The 13,849-nt window shown below is 42.6% G+C and overlaps 1 protein-coding gene across 1 annotated transcript in view; it reads right to left on the reverse strand.

Moving 5' to 3' along the window:
- Window positions 1–13,849, reverse strand: part of TARBP1 (TAR (HIV-1) RNA binding protein 1) — a 107,782-nt gene that overhangs the window by 46,849 nt on the left and 47,084 nt on the right. Inside the window, exons 12-14 of the mRNA XM_045008909.1 lie at window positions 13,500–13,675; window positions 9,331–9,428; window positions 1,790–1,951 (exon numbers count right to left, since the gene is read on the reverse strand). Of these exons, the coding sequence (XP_044864844.1) occupies window positions 1,790–1,951; window positions 9,331–9,428; window positions 13,500–13,675 (436 nt within the window). The remainder of the gene's footprint in view (window positions 1–1,789; window positions 1,952–9,330; window positions 9,429–13,499; window positions 13,676–13,849) is intronic.

Below are 13,849 nucleotides of genomic sequence, written 5' to 3' on the forward strand. Positions count from 1 at the left end.
CAACTGTCACTTCAACTAAAGGGGAATTATTGTATCTGAAAAGCAGAGCAAGCAGAAGAGACTGTGCGATCTATTCTAGCATAAAATGCAGCTCACTCCCAATCAAAATATATTAATTTGTGTGTAAAGTTATATAGGAACAAGTGTGCAGGGGTGAGGAAGAGGGACAGAAGATTATATAAAAAATTACTGAGCACTGTCAATGTGTACAGCAATGTACAAAATGCAATATTATAAACAGATTTTCTGAATGCCTCCAGCTATCAGAAACACAGGAAATGTTTCTAACCTCTGCCCACCTTCTCTATGAAGAATGGCTGTAAGAATTTGCTGCAATCTTTCAACAACACATAACTAACAGCGACCCTATTCAAACACTCATTTCTCAGGAAAACCCCTTCTGATTCAACTGAAATATTGACTTGGGAAGAATTACTGAGTCAGGCCTCAATATACTGTTACAATATGCTACTAAACCACAAATGTCATTTTTGTTTGATATAATGATAAAATCACAAATAGCTGAAAAAAACTAACTTGTTTTTCCACTTAGTCATTCAAAAATGATACTAGAGTTATCTCTCATTCTGCTCTCAGTGTATGATTTAATTTCTTAACTTCTTTGAGCCTACTGATTTGTTCTGACAAGGATAGGATCTGGATATTAGAGGGTGTTTATCACTGCCACTATAATTAAGGTTAAAAAACAGTTTCAAACATACAATTCTGGTTTTACACAATTCGCCAAAACATTCACTTTGTATACTAAGGATGACAGTGATTTATGCTAATAAAAAAATGAGAAAGTGAGCAAAATCTGTCCATCCATTTTTTCAGTTTGTCAAGGCTGAAAATAAACACATTTTTTTCACATTGTAAAATTCTATCCTTTTAAAAAATATCAGGGCTACCATAAAATAAAAACAGATACGGATTTGGCATTAATGTAATCCTCTTCTCTTTTTGAACTAGTATCTTTGCTTGGTTGGGTGAGAAAAATATTTTGATTTAAGAAAAAGATGAATGCATATTCTAGAGAGGATATACCTTAAACCTAGAGACACCAACTTAAAGATGTACTTTGAATGCATTCACAGCTCAGTTAAAGACATTCTGCTCCCACTCTAGTAATCATTAAAGTCCCACTAACTTAAAAGGGAGCAAGAAAGACACACACACAAACAGAAAATTAAATCCCCCCAAAATCTTTTTGACAAAGCATTAATGTCAAGTCGGGAAATTCCAAAAGTTAAAGTCCCTCTAGCAATATGAATTCAGCCATGTTTCACATCAAACTTTTCTCTTTCTCTTGAAAAATGAAAATATTAACCTATTACTCTACATATAACATATATAACTATGGGATATAAAACATGGGGGAATTAATACTGCAACAGAAAATGTTAGCTTTTGGAATTTCTTGACCTTGCAAATTTAACATTGTATCAATACTAACGTTTGGGGGATGGGGTTTCAATTTAATTCTATTTTCAAAGCTATCTAACATTTTACTGTATTTTAGGCAAAGGCGTTTGAGCGCTACACAAACAATTTTATTTGAGAAAAACGTGTTTATTGCCACCAACGCATTGCTTTATAGCTATATAGCAGTTGTATACCGTTAACAAAGAACTGCAGCACTACAGTAATAACAATGTCCTCTGGGAAACAGAGTGTTTCACTGCAATATAACACTGCAGATGAATTACACAAATGAGTTTTCTGTAAAGTAATATATTCATTAATATTTGTATCATATAGTTATGCCATTTATCCCTTGTAAAATTACCTGTTCATTGCCCGTCTCCTGCAGATTTTTAATAGAGGTATTTATCAGAGAAGAGATGAAATTCCAAATGGATGGCCCCTTTTTCCAGCCAGCGTTTGAGCATAAATTCACCAGCTCTGACAATAATGCTAAGTATAAATTACAACGATCCAGATCTGAAACCTAAAATGAAGAAGGTAGGTAGAATCACTAAAAAGGGGAAAAAATAAATAGAAAATGAGACAGCTAGAAAAAGGCAGGAGCAGCAGCAACAACTACAGTTGAACAGCCTTTCTTCTTGTGGCTAAACACACTTTCTTCTCTCCCTTCCTGTCAGGTTCCCCCACTCCACCTCAGGGTTCTCTGAGTAACCAACAACTTTGGTACTATGAAAGAAATCTCCAGTGTTCTTTTTTTTTTACTAGAAACTTTCTTTCCTCTCCATTTGACCACAGGCTCTGCCCTTCTTCCTGTGGGTCCATATATTGTTTCAAGCTCTCAGTGCAAAATCAGCTGTTTGATAACTGGACCACTGGTTTTTCTTCTTCTGCAGATGTCTCACCACAGAGTCCTAAGAAAATAGCGTACTTCTCCCTGGCCCCATTTCGCTTTCCCACTATGTCTCCTCTGTTCTCTGGCTTCTAGCTTCTGTGCTCCCCTTCACTTACTTCTCCTACTCCACACCACATCATACCAACACCACCTTCTTTTTCTCCTCTCTTCACCCATTGTGTACTTTCATTAACTTTACTGCCTTCTCTACTCTCAGACAGGTAACACCTCCTCTTCTTTAGGAACTATTAGGAAAAGGACAGAAAATAAGACCGAAAATACCATAATGCCACTATATAATCCATGGTGCACCCACACCTTGAACACTGTGTCCAGTTCTGGTCGCCCCATCTCGAAAAGGATATAGTGGAACTGGACAAGGTTCAGAGAAGGGCAACGAAGATGATCAAGAGTATGGAATGGCTTGAGGAGAGATTAAAAAGATTAGGGCTGTCCATCTTAGAAAAGTGACAACTAAGGGGTAATATAATAGAGGTCCATAAAATCATGAACGGTGTGGAAAAAGTGAATAAGGAAGGTGTTATTTATCCTTTCCCACAATACCAAAATCAAGGGTCACTCAATGAAATTAATAGGCAACAGGTATAATACAAACAAGAGAAATTACTTTTTCACATGATGCACAATTAACTGTGTAACTCCTTGCCATGCGATGTTGTGATGACCACAAGTACAACTGGGTTCAAAAAAAGAACTATCTAAATTAAAGGAGGATAGGTCCATCAATGGCTATGAGCCTAGATGGTCATGGATGCAACCCCAGACTTGGGGTGACCCTAAACCTCTGACTGCCAAAAGCCAGCAGGGGATGGATAAGGGGTGGATCACTCCAACTGCTCTGTTCTGTACACTGCCCCATAAGCTTTGGTACTGTCAGAGACAGAATACCTGGCTAGATGGCCTACTGGTCTGACCCAGTATGGCCATTCTTATGTTCCTTTTCTCACTTTCACAAATCCTCTTCTCATTTCAACCTTGGTCTTTGTCTCAGTCCAGGTCCCCTCTTTATCCCATCCTCTATCATGAACCTCTCTTGGACTCTTTCCATATCAGTTTTATTTCCATACTCCACGCTCCCTCTTTGATTATGTTCCCTCTCAAAACTCCCACTCCACTGCTGAAAAACTCACCCTGATTCATAACCTCTATTTTTCTGCTACCCTCCACCTCTTCACTCCTGCTGAAACACAGCTCTTTTCTGATGCCTCAACTTCTGTTGCTACATTCCTCTTACAAGGACCATCTTTTTGCACTCCCCCAAGTGTTAGAAGTGGCTATGAACTTCTCCCTCCCTCCCTGTTAGTCACTTTCTGTCCCTTCCTCCTTCCCACACAACTTTCTTCTTTGGAGTCTACACTGGCCAGTTTGACCTCGATTCACAAAGGGACTTGGACGTTGTGACTTTTAGGTACCTAAAAAATCACAGGGACAAAACTGCGATTCACAAAGCCTGAGTTAAGCACCCTGGCTTCCTATACAACAAATGGGGGGAAATAGGCAACTTAGAATAAGAATTACAAAATCAAACAAATTAGGCAAGGAAGCATCTAAGTTAGCCAATAGGAGATAGCGATGAGAAGAATGTGTGCTAAGTCCCACTCCTCTCAGAGAGGTAAGTGCTGAGACCAGGCCGCAGGGAAGTCCCCGTCACTGCTAGCGATTTATAGCTGGGAATACCTCTCATGGAGTCAGGTGGCATAAGTGACTAAAGGTGTTTCTTGTGAGACTGAGCTAGGCAGGTACCTAACTCCACACAAAATGGCCAGAGGTGATACTCACCTTATAATTTTTAGCCCACTGATTAGAATACTAACCTGGGATGAGTGAGACCCAGATTCAATTCCCCTCTGAAGCAGAGCGGGAGAAAAGATTCGATCTGGGGCCACCCACTGCTCAGATGAGTGCAGTAACCACTGAGCTATGGGATATTCTCATGTGGGGCTCTCTCAATCTCTCCTGTTGAGGCTGTTCCACAGAGGATAAATACTTAAAGGGTCACTGGGCCAGAGAGAGAGAGAAAGAATGAGACTGTAGTCTAGTGCTCAGGGCACCCTTCTGGGAGACCCAGGTTCCAATGACTCGTTCATTAGTTATCTACAGTGGAACAGTTTAAACAGGACAGAGGGAGCCCCATATCAAACTATCCCAGAGCTCAGGGGTTGGAGCACCTCTTCTGAGAGGTGTTGGAAACCCCTGTTCAAATTCTCTCTCATGCTCTGGCACAGAATGGGGAATTAAACCTGGGACTTAGACACTAAATGCTATTGTGAATCTGGACCTTTCTCCCTTTACCCTCTGAGTAGCCACTAACTACTGCTAAAATCCTTGCCCATGATCTCCTCTCTCTTATCTTGTTTACAGTAACCTTGTTTGTGTCTTTCATCTTCTCACTTCTCCCCATCTAGTCTATCCCATCTAGTCTTCCCCTTGTCACAGTGCTCATCTTCAAGGCCTTTAAAATCTTTCCTTCTTCTTATTTCCTTCTATAGCGACTCAACTCCCCACACTTCTCCCAACCCACTCATCTTTTTGCTTTCTCTTGTGATACAGCATAGCCAGAGGGCAGCAGGAGAGTGTTAGCAGGGAGCCTTATTCCCTGCAAGGGGTGGAAGGTTTGCTATAAATTAACTAGAGCACCTGAAGCCAATTAGAGCACCAGCAGTGAGTCACATGATAAAAACCCCTGCTTCAGGTCAGACAGTGTGGGTTGTTGGAGCAGGAAGGTTTGGTTGGAGCAGAGAGCGGTTTGAAGGAGTTGAAGCAGAGAACAGAGTTGAAGAGAGACAAAAGGAAAGTTTGGAAGAGTGCTGCGGTGGGCTGAGAAGTCCAAAAACCCTAGGTAAGGGGCACCTGGCTTGTGTAGAAAGAAGGCAAGAAGCCCCTCCCACAAGCTGAAGGGCAGTAGAGGGAAGTAACCCAGGGGAAGGAACCACCAGTACAAGTGGTTCACCACTAACCTCAGGGCCCCTGGGTTGGGACCTGGAGAAGAGGGCGGGCCCAGGTCCCTCCCTCTCCACTCCACTCCTCAAGGACACTAGTGGGGTAATTAAAAATACCGGTTCAGAGGCAAGCAATGGCACCCTGAACCTTCCCCAATGAAGAGAAAGCGCGAGACCCAGCATAACAGTACCGGCAATTTGCCACACGTGGTGTCACGGGTGGGATCTGCGCGCTGGGGACATAGACCAGAGTTAGGCAAAACCCTCCCATCCTTAAGATGGACGACGTGGTCAAAGCCCTTATACAAGCCACCGCGGCCCAGCAGGAGGCTACCCGGGTCCAAGCAACCGCCCAACAGGAGGCGACTAGAATGCAGCAGGAGACCAATCATTTGTTGATGAGTCAGGCTGCTCAGGACTGAGCCCTGCTGAAAGACCTGGTGAACCAGATGAAGGCCCTTATGGAGCAGAATCGCAACTGTGAAGGGACCCGGCCCATACGGGCTAGCCATTGCCTACAGAAAATGACACAGGAAGATGATGTGGAGGCATACCTCCTGGCTTTGAAAGAGCAGCCCTGCGGGAGGCCTGGCCCCGAGATCAATGGTCTGGTATCCTTGCCCCATTCCTGTGTGGGGAAGCCCAGAAGGTCTACTATGATATGTCTGCAGAGGCCGCAGCAGATTATCCCCAGCTGAAGGCAGAGATCCTGGCCAGGTTTGGAGTAATGACGGCATTGCAAGCCCAGAGGTTCCATGAGTGGCGGTTTACGGAGGACAAGACACCCCGATCACAATTGTTTGACCTGATACACCTGACCCGGAAATGGCTGCGCCCTGAGGCCCTTAGCTCTGAGAAGATGATGGAGGTACTGGTATTGGACCGATATATGAGAGGGCTACCACCAGGTCTCAGGTCTTGGGTTGGCCAGAATGATCCCTCTACCTATGATGAGTTAGTCTCCCTCGTGGAAAGACAGCTGGCAGCCCGCGAACTGTTCCAGACCCCAGGCGGGGAGACATGGCAATCCAGGAAGCCAACCCCAAACCCAAGGCCCCGGGCTGTCGAGACCTATCGGAGAACTGTAACCGGGAGGAAAGACACCGAGGAATGGCTCGCGGCCAGGAAGGGACCTGGGGGTTTGGGAAAAGAAGTGGGGGGCTGGCCAAATAGCCCCAGGCAGAGGGTGACAACCGGAGTAAGGGTGACGATAAGACCATACCGAATACCGAAAGCTAAAAAGGGAAGAAATTAGGATGGAAGTGAAGAAGATGCTGGAACTCGGGGTCATTGAAGAATCCCACAGTCAGTGGTCCAGCCTGATCGTCCTAGTCCCCAAGCCTGATGGCACCCTGAGGTTTTGTAACGACTTCCGGAAATTGAATGAAGTATCCCACTTCGATGCATACCCGATACCACGCATTGACGAGCTGGTAGATCAGTTAGGCAAGGCCCGATACCTAACCACTCTGGATCTGACCAAAGGTTATTGGCAAATTCCCCTGGCTAAGGATGCCAAGGAAAATACTGCCTTCTCTACACCCGATGGCCTGTTCCAATACACTGTCCTCCCTTTCGGACTCCATGGGGCCCCTGCAACATTCCAACGACTTATGGATAAGTTACTACGACCCCATGCCAAGTATGCTGCCGCCTATCTAGACGACATAGTCATCCATAGCCCTGACTGGGAAAAGCACCTAGGAAAAGTAGCAGCAGTGCTGGACGCCCTGCGAAAGGCCGATCTCACTGCTAACCCTCTCAAGTGCGTGATAGGACTAGCTGAGGCCAGATACCTCGGGCATGTAGTAGGGAGAGGTTTGGTAAAACCCCAATGGAACAAAGTGGAGGCAATACAAGGCTGGCCTCGACCAATCCGCAAAAAGCAGGTCAGAGCATTTTTAGGGATAGTAGGGTACTACAGGAGATTCATCCCTCATTTCGCCACAAGAGCAGGGCCATTGACGGATCTGATAAAAGCTCAGGGCCCCGAGATAGTTAAGTGGACTGATGCGACTGAAGACGCATTTGTAGATTTACGGACAGCCCTATGCTGCCATCCAGTACTCATAGCCCCAGACTTCGAGAAGGAATTCATCCTACAAACAGACACCTCAGAGGTGGGGCTTGGTGCTGTCCTTTCCCAGATGGAAGAGGAGGAGGAGCACCCCATCTTGTACCTCAGCCGGAAGCTCCTCCCCAGGGAACAAAAGTACGCTGTTGTTGAAAAGGAATGTCTGGCGATAACATAGGCTATGGAGACTCTCCACTACTATATCCTGGGGCGGCGATTTACCCTCGTGACAGACCACGCCCCGCTCCAGTGGATGCACAGGAACAAGGAGAAGAACGCCAGAGTGACGAGGTGGTTCCTCTCTCTGCTGCCTTTCCATTTCCGGGTCCAGCATAGGGCTGGACGCCAACATGGCAACGCTGATGGCCTAACTGTTATACTGCCTTCTATGCTTTGAACAGCCCTCCTCTGTCTGCCAAGTCCCTCTCTCTTCTCCTGAAAACCCACATCCTTCAGGAATACTACCTTTCTTCTCATCACCATGTCTCATTCTACTCTTTCTCCCATGAACCATTTATTACTAGTTTCGCCTTGTGTGTGTCTTGTAAGCTCCTTTGTAAAGCTCTCTGTGCAAGGCCAACACATAGAACTAGTACTCCTGGGGGAATTCTGCGCCAAAAAATAAAAAAAATTGGTGCACAATATTTTAAAATTCTGCATATTTTAGTTGTCAAAATAACACAATATAATCACTCCATTTTCAATAATTTTGGTAATTTATTTAAAAATACTTGTCAACAAGTATGTCAACTATACAGACAACAGCAAAAAAGAATCCCCCAGGAGTAGAGAGTTAAAGAAACCCCATACAACAACCCAGTTCCAGTTGGGAGGTGATTGAGGGGACTGTGTGGGGCTCCCAGAGCCCAGACATCTGCACTCCCAGCCCCCCAGAGCCAAGCCACGGGGCACCCCCGGGCCTAGACACCAGCCCCCCCACTCCCCGCACAGAGCCCAGCTACATGGGGCACCCCTCCAGCCTAGACACCAGCCCCCCCTCCCCACAGAGCCCAGCCATGGGGCAGCCCCCAGACACCAGCCCCCACTCCCCCAGAGTTTAGCCGCAGAGCATCCCCCAGACACCAGCCCCTCCTTTCCTCCCAGAGCCCAGCCGAAGGGCAGCCCCCTGCCCAGACACCAGCCCCGCCAGAGCCTTTAGTCCACCCAGCTCCTATACTGTCCTGCTGGGGGACATGCTGTAGTGCGGCCCCCTGCCATTCCTCACCCTTTGCTAGAGCTGGCTGGGTCTCCCAAGCCCTCTCCCGTCTTGGGAGAATGAGGATCAAAGAGCGTGCAACCTCCAGCCCTGCCAGGCTGGGCGCTCCAGCGGCCCTTAGCGGCAGCCAGAAAGTCTGTGGGGAAAATAGGGAATTCTGCATTCTGCAGTAGAGCAGAATTCCCTCAGGAGTAAACTAGTTATTAGCTATTTTTTAAGAAGTTAATTACCACCAGCACCTCTCGGGTTTCATTTTAGGACTCTCAGTGAAACCACAACATGAAAAACTGTTTCAATTTTAACTAGACATTAACTGAATACAGTAAAGAGGGAGAGGGAAAATAAAATTTTGACTAGTACTATAAAAACAAATCACCAAGTAACTTTCTCTCAAAACCAGCAGTTCAGTATCTCTGCTATAGGATTTCTTTATATCAGAGCAGTGACAATTAATGTAGTGACCTGTTCCCATTGTGCCAAATTTCAAGTCAGTTTACTGGCTAAGGTAAACTGAATCTTTGCTGAATTCCCTTTACTGGAAGAAACTTCAGATATCTGTCTCAGCAGGCTTTTATCAAAAACCATAAAAAGAGTTTAAAGTATTTCTATGCAAGACGATTTTCTGGGTGTTGAAAAATTTCATTTGGAAACATGTAAAAATATTGCCAATTCTATGCATAACAGATTAACAATCAGAACTGCATTGAAAAAACAAGAAATTAAACAGTGAGTCTTTCAAGTATCTACAGTAAATACTTACAGTATTCAACTCACTTGTAGTGAGTCTTCTGAGGACAAATTCCAGTATACTTTCTGCAGCAGTCATAACAGAATTAGAGAGAAAACTTAACACCACATCTATACAGAAAACAAAACAAATGCACTATTAAAACAATGTACTTTTTTTGTGTTAGAGACACATGATATACTAAGTGGATTAAATCAGGTTACCATACAACGTCAAGCTATACAGGAATAAGCATTTACAGTTCTCTTAAGCTTCTGATCACTCGGTATAAATGACTGCTCTTCATTTTACTGTATTCTATATTATTTCAGTGGGTTCTACTTCTCTTTTTGAGGGGATCTGCATCTGATTGGCTAGAGGGCTATAAAATGGTGCACAGAATATCAGGGTTTTCAAGAAATGTTTATGATTGTCTTTTTAGGTTTAGGCATTCTATCTTAAAGGATATACGCAAAGCTCTGCTGCTTAAAATTTATAAAACTTGATGTTAAGAATCGCTCAAATCTTCTCAAGTGTTAATAAATCTGGAGGGCATTCAGAGTTCCAGATCAAATCTCAAACTGGTAGGTCCAATTTAATGGCCTGTAGCTCATTGGTTTGCTTTCTATGTTTATCAGAAATCAATTTGATTGAACAAACACCAGAGAGATCTCAAAGTCAATGAGATTATTCAAGTGCTTAAAGTTAAAGCATATACTCAAATGCTTTGCTGGATCAGGGCCTAAATTAATTAGAACAACTCTCAAACTTTATTATAGTACATTGTACATTATTTATTTAGATGATAGATAGATAGATAGATAGATAGATAGATAGATAGATAGATAGAAAGAAGGGATAGCTCAGGGGTTTGAGCATTAGCCTGCTAAACCAAGGGTTGTGAGCTCAATCCTTGAGGGGGCCATTTAGGGATCTGGGGCAAAAATCTGTCTGGGGATTGGCTCTGCTTTGAGCAGGGGGTTGGACTAGATGATCTCCGGAGGTTCCTTCCAACCCTGATATTCTATGATTATCGTATTCTAATGCCCAAATTATGCATGTGTGGCTTTACTACAAAAGTTTCTCAGTCTGGAATCAACAATTTAAGGGTGCAAAACAGGTTCCATTCAAACTCAATTTTCACAGTTTCATAACTTTGTGAAATACTCATTACTGGTACTGAAATTTTCCATATTGAGCCTCTACACAAATATAACATTTTTCTCTAAAAAAAAAAAAAAACTGGAGCAAAATCCCTTCAACTGCTTTTACAGTTGAGTGAAAGTGAAAAAAATACACATTTCCTGATTTAAACCAAAACTACTATGATCATATACATCACTGAGGAGTAATATGCTTGTGTGGGGAAATTATATATTATATATTTGTTTACACATTTATGGTTGGATGCAAATTGCATAATCAGCATGCACATCAGAAAATATCACCATGGGCAAGACTGTCACTTGCCCAACACACCCATGCAGGAAAGTAAGGGGTTGGGCTACCTGGAACACCAGTGTATGCAATGGGGACAAGAGCAGGCACCACTGACATTAGCCCTCTTTTACCTCTGCAAAGGTAACCATGGAATGGATAGAGAGGGGATGGGAATGAACACAGACACTGGCTCTGTTCCCACAATATGCCGGTTAGCACAGCTGAACTGACACTGAAGGAGAAGAATTTGCTACTACGATAGCCAGTAGCAGATACTTTCTCCCTTAGAACAAAAACAAAGGAAGCTGAGAAAGGAACTCTTTCCCCTTCAGAATCAGAACTCTTTCCTTGCTGCACCACACTCTGTGATAGATGTACGCTCGCAATCTGGCCCAATGTCTCTCAATAGACACATAAAGAAAGATCTATTTCATTTTTACGCACAGCTAGTTAAAGTGGGGTTCTAGTCAGAAAAGCAACTATGTGAAAATGACATGTTCTAACTATCGATCTGCTCCTTGTTTCTATCTAGCGTTGTATCTGCTCTTTTTAATGATTAAAATAAGGGTATTTAAACTACTTTGTACTTTCATAGCATTGCAGAGCCACATGTTGCAGTGTGAAGTGGGTTATATTCCTTCTTGTGAGTGATCAAAGTTTAGTGAAGTTTGCAAAGATGAAAGATAAAGAGATGGACTGTTTTCAAATGTTCATAACATTATTAAATTCCCAACCCATTTTTTCCCAAACTCTGACATGAGCTTACTCCTCAGTGAGGACATTTAGAATGCTCAGTTTCCAAATTCAGCCACTAATGTACCTGGGGAAAAGTTTTTTGTTTTTTTCCTAAAACACATCTGCATACACAACAGCTAAAAGAGCATTCCTTGAAGCTTTCTAAAGTAATTCATCTTTAGGTAGATACCAAGCATGGAAGATTTCAGCCTAAAAAGTTGTTTTCAGAAAGTTATAAGCAAATGAGAGCACAAGATTATAATGGAAAATAGCATTTGTTACTTAGGGAACGCTATGATAAAACATGTACAAAACATAATGCCACACAATACATTTGTAAGGCACTTAATCATAGAAAATGACATAGGTATGTTACTTTGTAGGGGCAGTAGTGGGTAAATGTGGCAAAATGTACTTCACCACCTACATACCTCAATCTATATATCAAGGGAAACCACGGTGGCACTGAAAGTCAGACGGATAATACATCAATATGGAGATGGTACTGAAAGCCTCTGCATGCCCTTTTTGCACCAACATATGGGGAGTTAACAGAACACAGGGAGGATAACAAAGCATTAAAGTGGAGTCTATCTGATTAGACCTGCTATGAAATAAACATCTATGAAGTACAGGTTGAGTTCCCAGAGAGATTCTCAAAGAGTACCTTTGAGGATTTCTTCAAGGTTTTCTGTGTCACCTTAGAATGACACCAAAGAGCAAGCTCAGAGGAAAGCCTAGTACCCTTCCTGGAGATTTAACAGCCAAATCTTGCTCTGATATTTAATTTTTGAAAACAAAAGTTAATTAAATGGAAAACTGCCAAATGCCAGAAACAATATGGACATGTTCCAAAACTATATTGTGCTTATTATCAATGTTCTCTATTTATTAACATGGCTGAAAATGGCTCAGCTGACTGCTTTTATAGGAGTGCACATCTCTAGTTTGTTCACAAGGTTCAACATTGTAATTTAGTTCCTACATCAAATTATTACTGTTATTACACCATAACTCCCCCTTGCATGCTGTTTGGTTCATGCTTTATCTGTAATAACAATTCTGCAAATGGAACTTAGGAATTCTTTTGATAAACCACAACCCAGAACAGAATCCAGCTAACTCTCCCATAGTTCTGTTGGCTCTCAAACATTATCAAGAATAATAATTAGTAAAAAGTCATTTTTCAACACTAAAGTCTGCAGACTCAATAAACACAGGGAGCAGATCTTTTGAGTAAGAAAATGCCAATAATAGTCACCTTTCTGACCACAACCACATTTTGAAAGGAACATCAAGTACATTTTTGTACTTTTTTTTAAACAAAGCATTCACCACTGTTAGTAACATCACTGTACAAGTTTGAAAACTGAACATGTTCGTATCAGTTTTCCATACATTGCGTCCCCCTCCCTTTTTTTTAAATGGTAAACATGCCAAGACAACTTGTACATTTACTGTATTTCCCTGTTCATGAATGATCAGCAAATAGGTCAGTTCATAGCTCTGGCAATTAAGTTTATTACTTGGCTTTACTTTGCAGCAGAGAAGCATGAAAACACAGCAGGTCATACCTAAAAAGTGGCTTTTCTTTTCTTACATGTCTTGATACCAAAGCATTTAAAAGGAGGAAAAAAAAGTTTTGAGTTCAATCCTGTAAGATGAAAGCAGCCTCCTGGGAGATTCCTCGGACTGCTAGAACTCTGCAGGCTCAATTCCCAAAGAATGGGCTCATAGTTATTTATAATATGTTCATGTTAGCCAGGTTCTAAATACCTGTGGGTCCAATCTTGGAAGCATTCTACATCCTCAACTCACAAGCAATGGTGGGATACCCCACAAGGGCTTCTGCAGGATTGGGCCCACAGTTTCTGATTTGGAGGGCATGCCCCTGATTATAAACTTTTTTATGTACATTACTTATGAACTGTCATTACTTGATAATATCCCTTTACCATAGTAAATATCCACAAGTTTAGTTTGATTATAAATGATATAGGATGCAATATACTAAAGAGATCACTAACCATCTTGTGGACTGTACTGTTTTAACAAACAGGTCTGTAATAGCTTCAAGAGTAGCTGTAGACTTTTATCGGTTTTCAGTGTTGGTATGTAAGCATTAGTGCCAAGTTTCAACAAGACATCCAGAAGAGGGTGCAAGAAAGACTTTAGTTCAACCCGTTCAGTGTTGTTTTTTTTGCTGCACAAAACAAAAATTAAAAACAAATATTCTATGAACTTTTCTTAAGTGTCTAAGGGTACGTCCATACTACCCGCCCGGGTCGGCAGGTAGCGATCGACTTCTCAGAGTTCAATATATCGCGTCTCCTCTAGACGCGATATATCGAACTCCGAACGCACTCCCGTCGACTCC

This window comes from Mauremys mutica, chromosome 3 (genome assembly GCF_020497125.1).
Source record: "Mauremys mutica isolate MM-2020 ecotype Southern chromosome 3, ASM2049712v1, whole genome shotgun sequence".
Taxonomy (NCBI): domain Eukaryota; kingdom Metazoa; phylum Chordata; order Testudines; family Geoemydidae; genus Mauremys; species Mauremys mutica.